At 52.6% G+C, this 20,386-nt stretch overlaps 2 protein-coding genes across 4 annotated transcripts in view; one reads left to right on the forward strand and one right to left on the reverse strand.

Moving 5' to 3' along the window:
* Positions 1 to 5,537, forward strand: part of lars1b (leucyl-tRNA synthetase 1b) — a 54,487-nt gene extending 48,950 nt beyond the window's left edge. For both annotated transcript variants that reach the window (XM_078411291.1, XM_078411290.1), the window contains exons 30-32: positions 815 to 910; positions 2,110 to 2,242; positions 5,056 to 5,537. In XM_078411291.1, coding sequence (XP_078267417.1) covers positions 815 to 910; positions 2,110 to 2,242; positions 5,056 to 5,261 — 435 coding nt within the window. In that variant the 3' untranslated portion in view covers positions 5,262 to 5,537. The remainder of the gene's footprint in view (positions 1 to 814; positions 911 to 2,109; positions 2,243 to 5,055) is intronic.
* A 3,765-nt stretch (positions 5,538 to 9,302) lies between these two features.
* Positions 9,303 to 20,386, reverse strand: part of LOC144599995 (uncharacterized) — a 43,215-nt gene continuing 32,131 nt past the window's right edge. For both annotated transcript variants that reach the window (XM_078411293.1, XM_078411292.1), the window contains 4 exons: positions 19,489 to 19,646; positions 17,686 to 18,014; positions 10,416 to 10,732; positions 9,303 to 9,452 (listed from right to left, as the gene is read on the reverse strand). In XM_078411293.1, the coding sequence (XP_078267419.1) occupies positions 9,320 to 9,452; positions 10,416 to 10,732; positions 17,686 to 18,014; positions 19,489 to 19,646 (937 nt within the window). In that variant the 3' untranslated portion in view covers positions 9,303 to 9,319. The remainder of the gene's footprint in view (positions 9,453 to 10,415; positions 10,733 to 17,685; positions 18,015 to 19,488; positions 19,647 to 20,386) is intronic.

The following is a 20,386-nucleotide window of genomic DNA, read 5'->3' on the forward strand; positions in this document are numbered from 1 at the left end:
AGTTGCCCTCAACGTGATGGGGTGGCAGTAATTAATGATGGTCGGTAGCAGAACCACCTTGAAGAAGGCGGAATGTCACATAGTCCCAGGGCTGTGACTGCACTGACAACACCAGTGATGATATTCCAATGGCAGCATTCAAAATAAGATTTGGATAAATACTTTAAGGAAATAAAAAGCACAAGCTTTGAGAAAACAGTCATTTAATGAAGGAAACTGGATAATCATCAGAACAAAAGGGTCAGCATGGAGGAAGTGGGCCGAAGGGGCCATTTATTTGCTGCACGACTCTCTAGTTCTATGATTAATAGTTATTGATACATAGCAACATAGAAAATAGGTGCAGGAGGAGGCCATTTGGCCCTTCGAGCCAGCACCGCCGTTCATTGTGATCATGGCTGATCATCCACAATCAGTAACCCGTGCCTGCCTTCTCCCCATATCCCTTGATTCCACAAGCCCCTAGAGCTCTATCTATCCGCCTACTTGTCCGTGTCTTTTAAATGCTGTTATTGTACCTGGCTCAACTACCTCCTCTGGCAGCTCGTTCCATACACCCACCACCCTCTGTGTGAAAAAGTCTACCTTTGATTTAAACCAGCATCTGCACTTGTCTTTCCTCCACATACATGGCATGCATTGTGGCTTTGTGCGCAGTGTTCCAAGCTTGGTGTGTGTGTATGTGGACACAAGTTAATTTAAGACTACAGATCTGGTTGAACTTGTAGAATCCAGGGCAGGGTTTGTGTTGTAGATGCGTTGCCTGGTCAGTGTGTGTGTTGGTGCTGAGCTGTGATCTTCCTTCCCATCACAGCTGGACCACATTAATGTGCGCTTTGCATCGGAGGCAGACGACAAAGTGCGGGAAGAGTGCTGTCCAGGAAAGCCCTTCTGTGCATTTCGAACTGAGGTAAGAGTCTCTAACGGAAGGTTGCTGCGATTATTGAGGGCAGGGGAGTGATGGTCACGGGCACACAGGTGGGTGGCACGGTAGCGCAGCGGTAGAGTTGCTGCCTCACAGCGCCAGAGACCCGGTTTCATCCTGACTACGGGCGCCGTCTGTACGGAGTTTGTACGTTCTCCCCGTGACAGCGTGGGTTTCCTCCCACACTCCAAAGACGTGCAGGTTTGTAGGTTAATTGGCTTCTGTAATTTGTAAATTGTCCCTCACGTGTAGGATAGTGTTAGTGTATTGTGATTGCTGGTTGGTGTGGACTCGATGGGCAGAAGGGCCTGCTTCCAGGCTGTATCTCAGTTCTCTCACATACAGTGTGTGCTGGGCACCCTCTCACATACAGGGGTGTTCTGCTGTCATCCCAGTTTGGGAGAAATACTAGATTTGACAACATTCCTTGTTGATGGGAATGGGAAGTGCTGTGGCATGAACAAACACCATGGTCCTTTCCACATCGTGTATGGTGTGCCCCAACATGACGTTACCATGTCATTGCCAACCTTCATCGCCATGTGCACTGGCAACGAAACAAGGAAATCCTTACTTGCTGCAGCTTCACACAATAACACACATAAATATAGAATAATCCACAATATAACAAATTAATAACTAATACAGCAAAAGTCTGTAGTGCAACCACAGGCACAGTCCACTGAAGATCACAGTTGCTGAGGTCAGTGTTGTGCAGTGTTCATGAGCCTGATGGTTGCTGGGAAGAAGCTGTTCCTGAACCTGGAGGTCACGGTTTTCAGGCTCCTGTACCTTCTCCCCCATGGTAGCAGCGAGATGAGAATGTGGCCAGGGTGGTGTGGGTCAGTGAGAGTGTGGCCAGTGTGGTGTGGGTCAGTGAGAGTGTGGCCAGGGTGGTGTGGGTCAGTGAGAGTGTGGCCAGGGTGGTGTGGGTCAGTGAGAGTGTGGCCAGGGTGGTGTGGGTCAGTGAGAGTGTGGCCAGGGTGGTGTGGGTCAGTGAGAGTGTGGCCAGGGTGGTGTGGGTCAGTGAGTGTGGCCAGGGTGGTGTGGGTATGTGATATTTGGAACATCATTATGTAATTGTATTTTTGAATGATCGTGTTTGGGAAGATGTGCGGGTAGTTTTGAAGCACAAGGCTTTTTGGAAACAACGTTTGACCTGTTGCTCTTGTGCTTATTGGTAGCCCGGCGTTTTCCTGTCCTTGGTGAATCCCCAGCCAGCCAATGGCCACTTCTCCATAAGGATGGACATCAGGCAGGGGGATAACAAGGACTCTGTCATCCAAAGGCTGATGAAGATCGACAAGGGCATTAAAGGTACCCCTGAATGCTACGGCCCTGGCAGTTCCTAGTTACACCTTGCGACAAACAGCCCCCGGATTTTAATTGTTATCCTCATTTGTTCCAGGCCCTAAGGCACTGTCCTGTTAAACGCAGACTCATTCTCTCCCCTTGTTGAGGGGAAACGATATGCAATGGGTCCTGGGTATGTAGGAAAGGAAAATGCAGACGCTGGTTTAAATCGAAGGTAGACCCAAAATGCTGGAGTAACTCAGCGGGTCAGGCAGCATCTCTGGAGAGAAGGAATGGGTGATGTTTCGGGTCGAGACCCTTCCTCTCTCCAGAGATGTTACCTGACCGCTGAGTTACTCCAGCATTTTGTGTCCTGGGTATGAACAGGTGACTGGAGTTATGCCAAGGACAATTTCTCCTTGGTTGTCATGCATCTTTGCAAAGCAGAAGGATGTTTGATTAGTAAAATGGAATCTGCTGGAGTAATGGAGCTGCCTGACCCACTGTGTTCCTCCAGCACATTATGTTTTGCTCCAAGTTCCCCCATTGGCACTCCCTTGTGTTTCTGTGTGATTAGTTTAATGTAAGGAGATGTATGATTGTTAGGGGGAACACTTTCACATAGAGGTTGGTAGGTGTATAGAACGAGCTGCTGGAGGAGGTAGTTGAGGCGGGTAATATCACATTTAAAAAGATATTTGGACAGGTGCAGGGTTAGGACAAGTTCAGAGGGACATGGACCAAATAGACAATAGACAATAGGTGCAGGAGTAGGCCATTCAGCCCTTCGAGCCAGCACCGCCATTCAATGCGATCATGGCTGATCACTCTCAATCAGTACCCCGTTCCTGCCTTCTCCCCATACCCCCTAACTCCGCTATCCTTAAGAGCTCTATCCAGCTCTCTCTTGAAAGCATCCAACGAACTGGCCTCCACTGCCTTCTGAGGCAGAGAATTCCACACCTTCACCACCCTCTGACTGAAATGCAGGACTGTAGCTCGGTACAAGTGACAATAAACTGAACTGAAAGTAGGACTAGCATAGATGAGGCATCTTGGTTGGCATAGATGAGTTGGGCCGAAGGGACTGTTTCCATGCATGGAAAGGAAAGATTTAGAGGGGTATGGGCCAAATGCTGGAAAATTGGATTAGCTCAGATGGGACAATTTGGTTGGCAGTTTTCAGCAATGGGAGAATCTTGGACCAGAGGACACAGCTTCAGAATAAAAGGATGTGCCCTCAAAATGGGAATGAGGAGGAATTTCTTTGGACAGAGGGTGGTGAATCTGCGAAATTCATTGCCACAGACAATGGTGGAGGCCAAGTCAGTGGGTATTTTTAAGGTGGAAATTGCAGATTCTTGATTAGTCAGGGCATCAAAGGTTATGGGGAGAAGGCAAGAGAATGGCTATGAGAGATAGATCAGCCATGATTGCATGACGGAGTAGTCTGGATGGGCCGAATGGTCTAAGTGTGCTCCTGTGCCTTATGGTCTTCTGGCATTGGTGAATCGGGCTGAAGGGCCTGTTCCCGTGCTGCATGACTCAATGCATGACCCTGCACTGGCAGTTTGCTGCATGACTCTGCACTGGCAGTTCGTTGCATGATTCTGCACTGGCAGTTTGCTGCATGACTGCACTGGCAGTTCGTTGCATGACTCTGCACTGGCAGTTTGCTGCATGACTCTGCACTGGCAGTTTGCTGCATGACTCTGCACTGGCAGTTTGCTGCATGACTGCACTGGCAGCTCGTTGCATGACTCTGCACTGGCAGTTCGCTGCATGACTCTGCACTGGCAGTTCGTTGCATGACTCTGCACTGGCAGTTTGCTGCACGACTCTGCACTGGCTGCTTGCTGCATGACTGCACTGGCAGTTTGCTGCACGATTGCACTGGCAGTTTGCTGCACGACTGCACTGGCAGTTTGCTGCACGACTGTGTACTGGCAGTTTGCTGCACGACTGCACTGGCAGTTTGCTGCACGACTGCACTGGCAGTTTGCTGCATGACTGCACTGGCAGTTTGAAGCAATGAAAAACCTATTCAGACTATTACTTTAACCAAACTGCCAATGTTTAATTGAGAACTGGAAGAGTAGATTCAAGATTTAAGCTTCCATTTATTGTCACGTGCACCAATTAAGTAACAGTGAAATATGAATTACCGTCCAGCCACACTAAGTGAAAAGCACACACACACACAAAATAAAATTTACCATGCACATCCCCCACAGCGCATTCCACATTCCTCACTGTGATGGACGGTAATAAAGTTCAACTTCCTCTTTGTTCACCCATGGTCGGGCTGTTGAACCGTCCGCAGTCACCGCTGCCGACTGTCCGAGGCCCTCGCGTCGGGATGATCGAAACTCCCCGGGACAGTTGAAACTCTCCCCGCGGCGTGGATCTCCCGAGTCGGCCTCTTCTTCCCAGAGACCGCGGGCTTCACGATGTGAAAGTCCACAGGCCCCGCGGTTGGAGCTCTCCACAATCGATCCTTGGCAAAGGATCACAAGCTCCACGATGGTGAGTGCGCGCCGCGCCCGCGGCTTGAAGCGCCGGGCCGGTCTCCAGGCAAGGCCGGCGACTCCTCGATGTTCGGCCGTAGTGGGGATGGGGATACGACACGGAGAAACATCACATCTCCGTCCAGGTCAGAGATTGAGAAAAAGTTTCCCCCCCTCCCCCCTCATAAAACAAACCAAGGAACACTAAAACATACTCTTAACACATACTTAAAATAATAACACACAGTAGGAAGGACAGACAGACTGTTGGCGAGGCGCCAGTGCTGGTGGCTCCACCCAGTAAGAGGGGTTGTTCCCTTTGTGTTGCAGACGTGAGCAGAGTGAAGCTGCTGAGGTTCGTGGAGCCAGCGCTGGGTCCCCGGCAGGTCCCTGTCCTGGGCAAGGAATGTGTCGGCAAGCTGCCCGTCTCTGACAAAGCATCGTTTCACATTGACCTGGCAGCAAAGACCATCCACCTGACTGACAACGGGGTGAAGCTCAGCGTGGGCGATACCTTGCTCTACCTGGTGCAATGATCTCACCTGAGTACATCTCCTTGTGCTTGGTGTGGGCGATACCTTACTCTACCTAGTGCATTGATCTCACCTGAGTACATCTTGTGCTTGGCGTGGGCGATACCTTGCTCCACCTGGTGCAATGATCTCACCTGAGTACATCTCTGTCTTCACCTCGATTGTCAGCAGAGTTACTTGTCCATCGACATTGACCCAACTGGGATTACCTTTATTTTTATTGCTGCAGATTGCATTGCACCTGTCAATTTGTAAATGAACGAAATAAAGTCATTAATGCTGTTAATTATTGTTATTCTGGGTTTGCTTTTGTCACATGGTTTAACACCAAGCGATTTATTCTTGAAATAAGTGCAGAATTAAGACAAGCTGTCAATAGATACAGGGTTTGCAACTTTAACAACACACTCTGTCTTGCATGTGCTCGGGATTTACAGGTTTATTGGCACAGCAAAGCACAAAGTGCTGGAGGAACTCAACAGGTCAGGCAGCATCTGTGGAATGAATGGACAGACAGCATTTCAGATCAAGAGTCAAAAATGTTTTATTGTCATATGTCCTGAAACGGAATAATGAAACTCTTCGTTGAAGCAGCACAACAGATATGTAAGCACAGTACTCTAACGCCCATCGCAAGCAACAAAACAATGTTCAGTAGAAATGAAACACATAGACATATAAAAACACAATAGTCAGAACTGATCAGAATGTTGAAGGGTGTACCAACAAACTGCAGACGCTGGTTAAAATCGAAGGTAGACACAAAATGCTGGAATAACTCAGAGGGTCAGGCAGCATCTGTGGTGAGAAGGAATCTGTGACGTTTCGGCTCGAGACCCTTCTTGAGACTGATGACCCGCTGAGTTACTCCAGCACTCTGTCAATAGACAATATGTGCAGGAGGAGGCCATTCGGCCCTTCGAGCCTGCACCGCCATTCAATGTGATCATGGCTGGTCATTCTCAATCAGTACCCCGTTCCTGCCTTCTCCCCATACCCCCTGACTCCGCTATCATTAAGAGCTCTATCTAGCTCTCTCTTGAATGCATTCAGAGAATTGGCCTCCACTGCCTTCTGAGGCAGAGAATTCCACAGATTCACAACTCTCTGACTGAAAAAGTTCTTCCTTATCTCCGTTCTAAATGGCCTACGCCTTATTCTTAAACTGTGGCTCTTATATGTTTCGATAAGATCTCCTCTCATCCTTCTAAAACGTCACCTATCCATGTTCTCCACAGATGCTGCCTGACCCGCTGAGTTACTCCAGCACTCTTGTGTTTTGCCCAAGGTTCCAGCGCCTGCAGATCTTTGTGTCCCCATGTGCAGTGTGTACCTGCATTCACCATCTGCAGTGGCTGCAGTAACCACCAGCTGCCAGCAGGATGCACTATGCAGCTGTTTGGAGCCCCTGCACTCTGCAGCATCACTGCGTCTGTGAGCCCGGCCGGCCGGCCGTGTGGAATACAAACACTCACTGCTATTGTTCTTGAAATGCGGGGCCGGCACAGCAAAATGTGGAGGAAGCAACTGCAGACGCTGGTTCACACCGAAGACAGGCACAGAGTGCTGGAGTAACTCAGCGGGTCAGGCAGCATCTGTGGAGAACATGGATAGGTGACGTTTCAGGTCGAGACCCTTCCAATTGGGTCGATTTAAACCAGCATCTGCTGTTCTTTCCTGTGATTCGTGCATGCTGGTGCTGGTTGCCAGGGTGCCCAGTTGCCAGGTGCCTGTTGCTGGGTGCTCAGTGGTGGTTGCCGGGGTGCCCAGTTGCCAGGTGCCTGTTGCTGGGTGCTCGGTGCTGGTTGCCGGGGTGCCCAGTTGCCAGGTGCCTGTTGCTGGGTGCTCGGTGCTGGTTGCCGGGTGCTGGTTGCCGGGTGCTGTGTGGTAGGTGCCGGGTGCTGGTTGCCGGGTGCCAGGTGCCGGGAGTGGTGAATCCTGTTGCACATGGAGCCGGTACATGGTGTGTGGGCCATTCACAGCAAAGATAATAGAGCAGAGCAAGATAGACCACTCGGCCCTAAAAACCATAGCACGTCACGGCGCCATTTTAGTCGGCAGAAACTTGCCGAAACATTTAAATAGGAAAATAACAAAAGTCTGTGAATTGATAGATGAGATATATCCTGCATGTTAATAGTACCATCACACATACTGTTCCCCCACAACACTGATTACACTGCGAGAGGCAGAGTGAACAGCGGGGTTTGCTTACTAAAATGGTGGACGTTACACTCTGTTGCATACTACACTTCAGTATAGGCGATTTTGATGGAGTGGGCCATCTTGCTCCTCTAGTATCGTTGGTTCACAGTGGGTGAGGATTCACACCCTGGCAGCTTCACCACACACAGGCTCGGGTCCAGCAGCCTAGTGGGTATCTCCGCTACCCACTGCCTCACCGTAAGCTCCCCACGTGTCCGGTGAGATCAGTGTGGCCACTCCCCGTGTGGCTGCCCTGGTAACGCCCGTCTACGGTTGCCAACTTCCTCATTCCCAAATAAGGGACAAAGGGTGACGTCACCGCCCCGCGCCTCACGTGACCTCACCCAGCCAGCGGCCTCGTGCTCCACAACCCGCCGACAGCCATGAGCGGACGCCATTGGTGGAGCGGGAGCACGTGGCCGCTGGCTGGGTGTCCCATATTTGGGAGTGAGGAAGTTGGCAACCCTACTTGTTTCCAAATACACAGCACAAGATGTTAGATATCCAAAGTGCCAAATGTCAACTTGCTCCCGGTGGTGATGGGAGGCTTATGCACTCACCTATGCTCCTCCGATGTTGAGAAAGGCTAGGCAGACACGTCATTGGGGTTATCAAGTGGGCACCTACTTTCATCAACGTTTCGCTGATTGGACCCACAACGTCTCCAGTAGGCTCAGCAGTGCATTCTGGCGTCCCAAAACCACCCCACTCTGCATCTGCCTAGCCGGCTTATTTGGGAGACCAGATGGGGTCTTTCCTTTTCAGCCAGAGCCACTGGCTACTCCGCTCTGCCACCTGTGATGTTTCCTTGATAGCCTGGCGTAGGGCTTGTCCGCTGATCCCCAGGTCCTTCATCAGTCTTACGGTAGATGTTGCCACAAATCCTCGACATCCAACTTCTACCGGGCAGATCTTTGCTCTCCAGCCCCGCTGTTCTGCCTCCGCTGCAAGGTCAGTGTAGCGCAGTTTCTTTCTTTCAAAGGCTTCCTGCACACCATCCTCCCAAGGGACTGTGAGCTCCACAAAATACACCATGCGCTGAGAGTTGGACCAGAGGACAAGATCAGGCCTCAAGTTGGTGATGGCTATCTCTGGTGGAACTGTAAGCCGTTGGTCCACATCCACCAGCATCTGCCAGTCCCGGGCTGCCTCCAACTGTCCAAACCTGGTCCTTGGTGGAATTTTCCGTTGCTTTTGTTCCCCCTCCCGAACAAAGGCAATTGGCATAACTGGGTTGGTTGTTCTGGGCGGCAGGGCATTGTTGGTTGTTCTCCTGCTTTCCAGAGTCGCTGCCAGGCATTTGAGCACTTGATTATGTCTCCAGGTGTACCGTCCTTGGGAGAGACTTACTTTACACCCAGTGAGGATGTGCTTAAGCGCGGCTGGTGTTGAACACAGGGGGCATGATGGATCTTCGCCCAGCCATTGGTTGAGATTTTTGGGGCTAGGAAGGACATCATAGGTTGCCCGAATGAGGAAGCTTATCCTGCTCGCCTCCATCTCCCACATGTCCATCCAGCTGATCTTCCACTTTTCCACACTCTCCCATCTCATCCACTGGCCCTGTTTAGCTCGCGACACAGCCTTGGCACACCTACTCGACTCCTCCTGTCGGCGGACTTCGGCCGTAACCAACTTCCGGCGCTCCAGTGAAGATGCCTTGTTGCCAACTTCCTCACTCCCAAATAAGGGACAGAGGGTGACGTCACCGGCCCGGTGCCCCACGTGACCTCGCCCAGCCAGCGGCCACGTGCTACACAACACGCCGCCCGCCCAGGGCGGCCGCCATTGGTGTAGCGGGAGCACGTGGCCGCTGGCTGGGTGTCCCATATTTGGGAGTGAGGAAGTTGGCAACCCTACTCCGTGTGGCCACTCTCCGTGTGGCCCCTCTCCGCGTGGTTGTCCTGGTAACACCCGTCAGGCCTTCTCCTCTGCACCAGCATGATGTCTCTCGGCTCCACCTCGCCCCGCGCCAGCACCGCTCGGCACCTGCGGGGGGAGAAACGGGCAGCGGTGAGGGGAGGGCAGCAGATACACGGTTAAACGCGTCACACCACGTCCCCAACAACTCACCAACATCTACAGATGCACCGGAGAAAGACTCTTATCCGGGGTGCATCACAGCTTGGTTTGGGAACAGCTCCATCCAAGACCACAAGAGATTTGTGCACGCAGCCCAGACCATCACACAAACCAGCCTCCCCTCCATTGACTCCCTCTACACCTCACGCTGCCTCGGCAAGGCCAGCAGCATAATCAAGGACCAGTCGCACCCCGGTCACTCTTCTTCTCCCCTCTCCCATCAGGCAGGAGGTACAGAAGTGGCGCAGCGGTAGAGTTGCCGCCTTACAGCGAATGCAGTGCCAGAGATCCGGGTTCGATCCCGACTACGGGCGCCGTCTGTGCGGAGTTTGTACGTTCTCCCCGTGACCTGCGTGGGTTTTCTCCGAGATCTTCGGTTTCCTCCCACACTCCAAAGACGTACAGGTTTGTAGGTTAATTGGTTTGGTGTGTGTGTAAATTATCCCTAGTGTGTGTAGGATAGTGTTAGTGTGCGGGGATCGCTGGTCGGTGCCGACTCGGTGGGCCGAAACTCGGTTTCCCTGTATCTGTAAACTAAAGTGATACTAAAGAAGTGTGAGAATGCACACCTCCAGATTGAGGGACAGTTTCTGCCCGGCTGTTATCTGTGTAGCTCCGGACAGTGTAGGCCCGGAGGCCCGGGCGCCGCCTAACGGAGGTTGCTTAGCAACCCGCCTCCCGGCCCGGGCGGCCGCCATTGATGGAGCGGGAATACGTTGCCGCTGGCTGGGTGAGGTCGCGTGGGGCTCCGTATTTGGGAGTGAGATAGATTGTAAACCCTCTGCCACAGGGAATGGCGGAATTGAATCTTTCTGCATCGGCTAGCTTCATTGAGACCCCTCCCCGTTCCTCACCACCGCTCCGAGTTACCTGTTGAGGCATGTTGATGGAGTTTGTGCCGGCCTTGGTTGCTCTTCCACAGTGGAGCTGTGCAGGGGCGAGGGGGAGGTGCATCGGTAACAAGCATCCCAAGACCCGGTCTTGTGGTGAACCACCTCCACCTTCTGCTGGCTTGTGATGGGACAGGAAGCAGCTCTGCTGGGGGAGGCGGTGGGGCCCAGGGCTTTGGGCACGGTCATCTCCTCCCTCCCCAGCTCTGGTTTCAGTGACGTGGTGGTGGGCTGCAGTCTGGGCCTTGTGATCCAAGCTGGAGACGGAGGCAGAGAGGCACCAGGGCCCCACACAGCCTGAACAAAGACACGAGATTCAATGCAACACGTCCACATAATACCCCAACCCCAATACCTCAACCCCAACCCCAATCACAATACCCCAACCCCAATACCTCAACCCCAACCCCAATACCCCAACCCCAATCACAATACCCCAACCCCAATACCCCAACCCCAATACCAACCACAATACCCCAACCCCAATCACAATACCCCAACCCCAATACCTCAACCCCAATCACAATACCCCAACCCCAATACCCCAACCCCAATACCTCAACCCCAATCACAATACCCCAACCCCAATACCCCAACCACAATACCCCAACCCCAATCACAATACCCCAACCCCAACCACAATACCCCAACCCCAATACCTCAACCCCAACCCCAATCACAATACCCCAACCCCAATACCTCAACCCCAACCCCAATCACAATACCCCAACCCCAATACCCCAACCCCAATACCAACCACAATACCCCAACCCCAATACCCCAACCCCAATCACAATACCCCAACCCCAATCACAATACCCCAACCCCAATACCCCAACCCCAATCACAATACCCCAACCCCAATCACAATACCCCAACCCCAATCACAATACCCCAACCCCAATCACAATACCCCAACCCCAATCACAATACCCCAACCCCAACCACAATACCCCAATCACAATACCCCAACCCCAATCACAATACCTCAACCCCAACCCCAATCACAATACCCCAACCCCAACCACAATACCCCAACCCCAATACCTCAACCCCAACCCCAATCACAATACCCCAACCCCAATACCTCAACCCCAATACCCCAACCCCAATCACAATACCCCAACCCCAATACCTCTACCCCAACCCCAATCACAATACCCCAACCCCAATCACAATACCCCAACCCCAACACCCCAACCCCAATCACAATACCCCAACCCCAATCACAATACCCCAACCCCAATACCTCAACCCCAACCCCAATACCTCAACCCCAACCCCAATCACAATACCCCAACCCCAATCACAATACCCCAACCCCAATACCTCTACCCCAACCTCAGTGACGTGGTGGTGGGCTGCAGTCTTGGCCTTGTGAGCCAAGCTGGAGACGGAGGCAGAGAGGCACCAGGGCCCCACACAGCCTGAACAAAGACACGAGATTCAATGCAACACGTCCACACAATACCCCAACCCCAATACCTCAACCCCAACCCCAATCACAATACCCCAACCCCAATACCCCAACCCCAATACCTCAACCCCAATCACAATACCCCAACCCCAATACCTCAACCCCAACCCCAATCACAATACCCCAACCCCAATACCCCAACCCCAATACCAACCACAATACCCCAACCCCAATCACAATAACCCAACCCCAATACCCCAACCCCAATCACAATACCCCAACCCCAATCACAATACCCCAACCCCAATCACAATACCCCAACCCCAATACCCCAACCCCAATCACAATACCCCAACCCCAATCACAATACCCCAACCCCAACCACAATACCCCAACCCCAATCACAATACCCCAACCCCAATCACAATACCTCAACCCCAACCCCAATCACAATACCCCAACCCCAACCACAATACCCCAACCCCAATACCTCAACCCCAATACCCCAACCCCAATCACAATACCCCAACCCCAATACCTCAACCCCAATACCCCAACCCCAATCACAATACCCCAACCCCAATACCCCAACCCCAATACCTCTACCCCAACCCCAATACCTCTACCCCAACCCCAATCACAATACCCCAACCCCAATCACAATACCCCAACCCCAACACCCCAACCCCAATCACAATACCCCAACCCCAATCACAATACCCCAACCCCAATACCTCAACCCCAACCCCAATACCTCAACCCCAACCCCAATCACAATACCCCAACCCCAATCACAATACCCCAACCCCAATACCTCTACCCCAACCCCAATCACAATACCCCAACCCCAATCACAATACCCCAACCCCAATCACAATACCCCAACCCCAATACCTCTACCCCAACACCTCTACCCCAACCCCAATCACAATACCCCAACCCCAATCACAATACCCCAACCCCAATCACAATACCCCAACCCCAATCACAATACCCCAACCCCAATACCTCTACCCCAACCTCAATCACAATACCCCAACCCCAACCCTAATACCCCAACCTCAATCACAATACCCCAACCCCAATCACAATACCCCAACCCCAATCACAATACCCCAACCCCAACACCCCAACCCCAATCACAATACCCCAACCCCAATCACAATACCCCAACCCCAATACCTCAACCCCAACCCCAATACCTCAACCCCAACCCCAATCACAATACCCCAACCCCAATCACAATACCCCAACCCCAATACCTCTACCCCAACCCCAATCACAATACCCCAACCCCAATCACAATACCCCAACCCCAATCACAATACCCCAACCCCAATACCTCTACCCCAACACCTCTACCCCAACCCCAATCACAATACCCCAACCCCAATCACAATACCCCAACCCCAATCACAATACCCCAACCCCAATCACAATACCCCAACCCCAATACCTCTACCCCAACCTCAATCACAATACCCCAACCCCAACCCTAATACCCCAACCTCAATCACAATACCCCAACCCCAATCACAATACCCCAACCCCAATCACAATACCCCAACCCCAATCACAATACCCCAAATCAATCACAATACCCTAACCCCAATCACAATACCCCAACCCCAATCACAATACCCCAATCACAATACCCCAACCCCAATACCCCGACCCCAATACCCCGACCCCAATCACAATACCCCAACCCCAATCACAATACCCCAATCACAATACCCCAACCCCAATACCGCAACCCCCCAACCCCAATCACAATACCCCAACCCCAATCACAATACCCCAACCCCAATCACAATACCCCAATCACAATACCCCAACCCCAATCCCAATCACAACACCCCAACCCCAATACCCCAACCCCAATCACAATACCCCAACCCCAATCACAATACCCCAACCCCAATCACAATACCCCAATCACAATACCCCAACCCCAATACCCCGACCCCAATACCAATACCCCGACCCCAATCACAATACCCCGACCCCAATCACAATACCCCGACCCCAATCACAATACCCCGACCCCAATCACAATACCCCGACCCCAATCACAATACCCCGACCCCAATCACAATACCCCGACCCCAATCACAATATCCCGACCCCAATCACAATACCCCAACCCCAATACCCCAATCACAATACCCCAACCCCTATCACAATACCCCAACCCCAATCACAATACCCCAACCCCAATCACAATACCCCAACCCCAATACCTCTACCCCAACCCCAATCACAATACCCCAACCCCAATCACAATACCCCAACCCCAATCACAATACCCCAACCCCAATACCTCTACCCCAACACCTCTACCCCAACCCCAATCACAATACCCCAACCCCAATCACAATACCCCAACCCCAATCACAATACCCCAACCCCAATCACAATACCCCAACCCCAATACCTCTACCCCAACCTCAATCACAATACCCCAACCCCAACCCTAATACCCCAACCCCAATCACAATACCCCAACCCCAATCACAATACCCCAACCCCAATCACAATACCCCAACCCCAATCACAATACCCCAAATCAATCACAATACCCTAACCCCAATCACAATACCCCAACCCCAATCACAATACCCCAATCACAATACCCCAACCCCAATACCCCGACCCCAATACCCCGACCCCAATACCCCAATCACAATACCCCAACCCCAATCACAATACCCCAATCACAATACCCCAACCCCAATACCCCAACCCCCCAACCCCAATCACAATACCCCAACCCCAATCACAATACCCCAACCCCAATCACAATACCCCAATCACAATACCCCAACCCCAATCCCAATCACAACACCCCAACCCCAATACCCCAACCCCAATCACAATACCCCAACCCCAATCACAATACCCCAACCCCAATCACAATACCCCAATCACAATACCCCAACCCCAATACCCCGACCCCAATACCAATACCCCGACCCCAATCACAATACCCCGACCCCAATCACAATACCCCGACCCCAATCACAATACCCCGACCCCAATCACAATACCCCGACCCCAATCACAATACCCCGACCCCAATCACAATATCCCGACCCCAATCACAATACCCCAACCCCAATACCCCAATCACAATACCCCAACCCCTATCACAATACCCCAACCCCAATACCCCAACCCCAATCACAATACCCCAACCCCAATACCCCAATCCCAATCACAATACCGCAACCCCAACCCCAATACCTCTACCCCAACCCCAACCCCAATCACAATACCCCAACCCCAATCACAATACCCCAACCCCAATCACAATACCCCAACCCCAATACCCCAACCCCAATCACAATACCCCAAATCAATCACAATACCCCAACCCCAATCACAATCACAATACCCCAACCCCAATCACAATACCCCAACCCCAATACCCCAATCACAATACCCCGACCACAATACCCCAACCCCAATACCCCAACCCCAATCACAATACCCCAACCCCAATCACAATACCCCAACCCCAATCACAATACCCCAACCCCAATACCCCAACCCCAATCACAATACCCCAACCCCAATACCTCTACCCCAACCCCAACCCCAATCACAATACCCCAACCCCAATCACAATACCCCAACCCCAATACCCCAACCCCAATCACAATACCCCAACCCCAATACCCCAACCCCAATTACAATACCCCAAATCAATCACAATACCCCAACCCCAATCACAATCACAATACCCCAACCCCAATCACAATACCCCAACCCCAATACCCCAACCCCAATCACAATACCCCGACCACAATACCCCAACCCCAATACCCCAACCCCAATCACAATACCCCAACCCCAATCACAATACCCCAACCCCAATCACAATACCCCAACCCCAACCCCAATACCCCAACCCCAATCACAATACCCCGACCCCAATCACAATACCCCAATCACAATACGCCAACCCCAATCACAATACCCCAATCACAATACCCCAACCCCAATCACAATACCCCAACCCCAATACCCCAACCCCAATCACAATACCCCAATCACAATACCCCAACCCCAATACCCCGACCCCAATCACAATACCCCTACCCCAATCACAATACCCCGACCCCAATCACAATACCCCGACCCCAATCACAATACCCCGACCCCAATCACAATACCCCGACCCCAATCACAATACCCCGACCCCAATCACAATACCACAATACCCCAATCACAATACCCCAACCCCAATCACAATACCCCAATACCAATCACAATACCCCAACCCCAATCACAATACCCCAACCCCAATCACAATACCCCAACCCCAATACCCCAACCCCAATCACAATACCCCAACCCCAATCACAATACCCCAATCACAATACCCCAACCCCAATCACAATAACCCAACCCCAATCACAATCACAATACCCCAACCCCAATCACAATACCCTAACCCCAATCACAATACCCCAACCCCAATACCCCAATGCCAATACCCCAACCCCAATACCCCAACCCCAATCACAATACCCCAACCCCAATCACAATACCCCAATCACAATACCCCAATCCCAATACCCCAACCCCAATCACAATACCCCAATCACAATACCCCAACCCCAATCACAATACCCCAATCCCAATACCCCAACCCCAATCACAATACCCCAATCACAATACCCCAACCCCAATCACAATACCCCAATCCCAATACCCCAACCCCAATCACAATACCCCAATCACAATACCCCAATCCCAATACCCCAACCCCAATCACAATACCCCAATCACAATACCCCAATCACAATACCCCAATCACAATACACCAACCGAAGAACCCGTCCATTTGCCCTGGGAGAAGAGGGCAGAGAGTCCCGAATCATCTACCCTTCAATGCTGTCTCTCTGATACAATAACCAGGCCCATGTAATTCACTTTGCCCATCTCCCCCACAGAGTCCTAGCCTGTCCAGCCTCTCCCTGTAGCTCAGGCCCTCCAGTCCTGGCCACATCCGCCTTATGCATTCTTTCCAGCTTGACACCATCTTTCCTATCACTGTATCAAGGGGATCAATGGAATCAAGGGATATGGGGAGAAAGCAGGGACGGAGTACTGATCTTGGATGTTCAGCCCTGATCATATTGAATGGCAGTGCTGGCTCGAAGGGCTGAATGGCCTCCTCCTGCACCTATTTTCTATGTTTCTATGTACCTCGGAACACATGACAAAACACTAACCTGAACCAGCATAGAGCCCAGTGTCCTCTGGTCCTCCATTCCCCTATTCTGGGTAATACAGCGTGTGTAAAACACGTCACCCATCCCTTCTCTCCAGAGTTGCTGCCTGACCCGCTGAGTTACTCCAGCACTCTGTGAAACGTCACCTATCCATGTTCTCCACAGATGCTGCCTGACCCGCTGAGTTACTCCAGCACTCTGTGAAACGTCACCTATCCAGCACTTTGAGTCTATCTCTGCTTTATGCAGCACTCCGCGGTGATGAATGCAGACAGTAATGCATGGCGTTGGTGATGCATGGAGGCAGTGATGCATGGAGGCAGTAATGCATGGAGGCAGTGACGCATGGAGGCGGCGATGCATGGTGTTGGTGTTGCATGGAGGCAGTGACGCATGGAGGCAGTGATGCACGGTGTTGGTGATGCAGAGACCTTGACGCATGGAGGCCGTGATGCATGGGGCAGTGATGCATGGAGGCAGCGATGCATGGAGGCAGCGATGCTTGGGCCAGTGATGCATGGCATTGGTGATGCATGGAGGCAGTGATGCATGGAGGCAGTGATGCATGGAGGCAGTGATGCATGCCGTACCTTGTTCAGGCCGCTTGTGTCCTCGTTAGCGTGCGGTGGTGTGGAGGTCGGTGCGGTGACACTCCCTGGCGTGGCGGTGCAGGCTTGCTGGACCTGTCTCACTGCCCCAGGAGGGGGTGGTGGAGGGGTGGTGCTGGGCATGGGTCTGATGGGCACGGGTCTGCAGGTTGCGGCCAGTGGGCTGGCGTGGATGGTGTGAGTGACCACTCTCTGCGGGAGCTGGCGGGATGGGAAGGGCTGGGCTTGGATGACCACAGCTGGAGCACATCTGCCGTAGCCGCTCTGACTCTGCACCGGTGGCACGGCCAGGGTCGGCCGTTGGACATTGGCTGCAGGAGCAAAGACACAACCTGTCAGTCTGCAGTACAACCATAGACAGCACGAGATGCTGGAGTAACTCAGCGGGTCAGGCAGCATCTGTGGAGAACATGGATAGGTGACGTTTCACAGAGTGCTGGAGTAACTCAGTGGGTCAGGCAGCATCTGTGGAGAGAAGGAATGGGTGACGTTCCGGGTCGAGACCCTTCCTCAGGCAGTAAACCCATCTGTCTCAATCACAGAGGTATCGGCAAATCAACTCATTTCAGTGCAAGTGACCCAGGAACTGGTTTAGTTTAGTTTAGAGTTACAGCGCGGAAACAGGCCCTTCAGCCCACCGAGTCCGTGCCGCCCAGCGATCCCCGCACATTAACACTATCCTACACACACTAGGGACAATTTACATTTGCACCAAGCCAATTAACCTACAAACCTGCACGTCTTTGGAGTGTGGGAGGAAACCGAAGATCTCGGAGAAAACCCACGCAGGTCACGGGGAGAACGTACAAACTCCACACAGACGGCGCCCGTAGTCGGGATGGAACCCGGGTCTTTGGCGCTGTGAGGCAGCAACTCTACCGCTGCGCCACCGTGCGAGAGTCGAGGACCAGAGGGCATGTCCTTGGAATAAAAGAGCGTACCTTAAGAATGGAGATGAGGAGGAATTTCTTTAGTCAGAGGGTGGTGAATCTGTGGGACTCTTTGCCACAGACGGCTGTGGAGGCCACAAGTCAGTGGAAATATTTAAGGCAGAGATAGATAGATTGTTGATCAGTGCGGGTGTCAGGGATGATGGGGAGAAGGCAGGAGAATGGGGTTAGGAGGGAGAGATAGATCAGCCATGATTGAATGGCGGAGTAGACTTGATTCTACTCCTATAACTTATGAACTTATGAAGTGAGGGCAGGAAGGGGATTGGCAGGGTGTGTACACACCAGCTTGGAGCATCTTGTTGGACGTGAGGTGCAAGTGTGATGTAAAGAGGAGACACAGATACAGCTGCACAGGTGACAGTCACCACATTGGTTACTTTATTGCTGAGGGGCACATATTCCTTCTCTGCACAGATGCTGCCTGACCCGCTGAGTTACTCCAGCATTGTGTGTCTATCCCAGGACACATATTGAAGATGAGTAATTGAAAGATACAGCATGGGAACAGGCTCTTCGGCCCATCGAGTCCATGCCGACCATCTGTCACGCGTTCACACTAGTTCTATGTTATCCCACTTACTCATCCACTCCCCACACACAGGGGGCAATGTACATCTGTGGAGAACATGGATAGGTGACGTTTCACAGAGTGCTGGAGTAACTCAGCGGGTCAGGCAGCATCTGTGGAGAACATGGATGGGTGACGTTTCGGGTCGGTTCCATTCTTTGGACTGAGGGAATCTTGGAGGCAGAAGACAGCATCATCTTATCCCTGTACCGCGTGCTGTAGACATGACACGGTACGATACACACGCCAGCGTCACATACTCACGCCTGTACCCCGTGCCGTACACATGCTGGGAGGCGGGTGAGGTGAGCGCCTCCTGCTGGCCGCAGGGATCCGTGCGCAGGGTCAGGGTGACATCCTGGCCTCTCGCTGGGGCCACGGGTCTGAGGGGCCCGCTGGTCTCCGTGACCCCGGCAACCGTTCTGTAACAGAAACACGGCCCGTGTCAGTCACGCCTCACGGTCCCGGCTCCCACACGGCCCCTCACGCATCAACACATGGGTCAGTCACGCCTGAGTGTCCCGGCTCCCACACGGCCCCTCACGCATCAACACATGGGTCAGTCACGCCTCAGTGTCCCGGCTCCCACACGGCCCCTCACGCATCAACACATGGGTCAGTCACGGATACAGCACGGAAACAGACCCTTCAGCCCACCGAGTGCGCACTGACCAGCGATAACCCCACACTGACCAGCGATAACCCCACACTGACCAGCAATAACCCCACACTGACCAGCGATAACCCCACACTGACCAGCGATAACCCCACACTGACCAGCGATAACCCCACACTGACCAGCGATAACCCCGCACTGACCAGCGATAACCCCGCACTGACCAGCGATAACCCCGCACTGACCAGCGATAACCCCTCACTGACCAGCGATAACCCCGCACTGACCAGCAATAACCCCGCACTGACCAGCGATAACCCCGCACTGACCAGCGATAACCCCGCACTGACCAGCGATAACCCCGCACTGACCAGCGATAACCCCACACTGACCAGCGATAACCCCACACTGACCAGCGATAACCCCACACTGACCAGCGATAACCCCACACTGACCAGCAATAACCCCGCACTGACCAGCGATAACCCCGCACTGACCAGCGATAACCCCCCACTGACCAGCGATAACCCCGCACTGACCAGCGAT

The sequence above is a fragment of the Rhinoraja longicauda genome, chromosome 14, assembly GCF_053455715.1.
Source record: "Rhinoraja longicauda isolate Sanriku21f chromosome 14, sRhiLon1.1, whole genome shotgun sequence".
NCBI classification, from domain to species: Eukaryota; Metazoa; Chordata; class Chondrichthyes; order Rajiformes; family Arhynchobatidae; genus Rhinoraja; species Rhinoraja longicauda.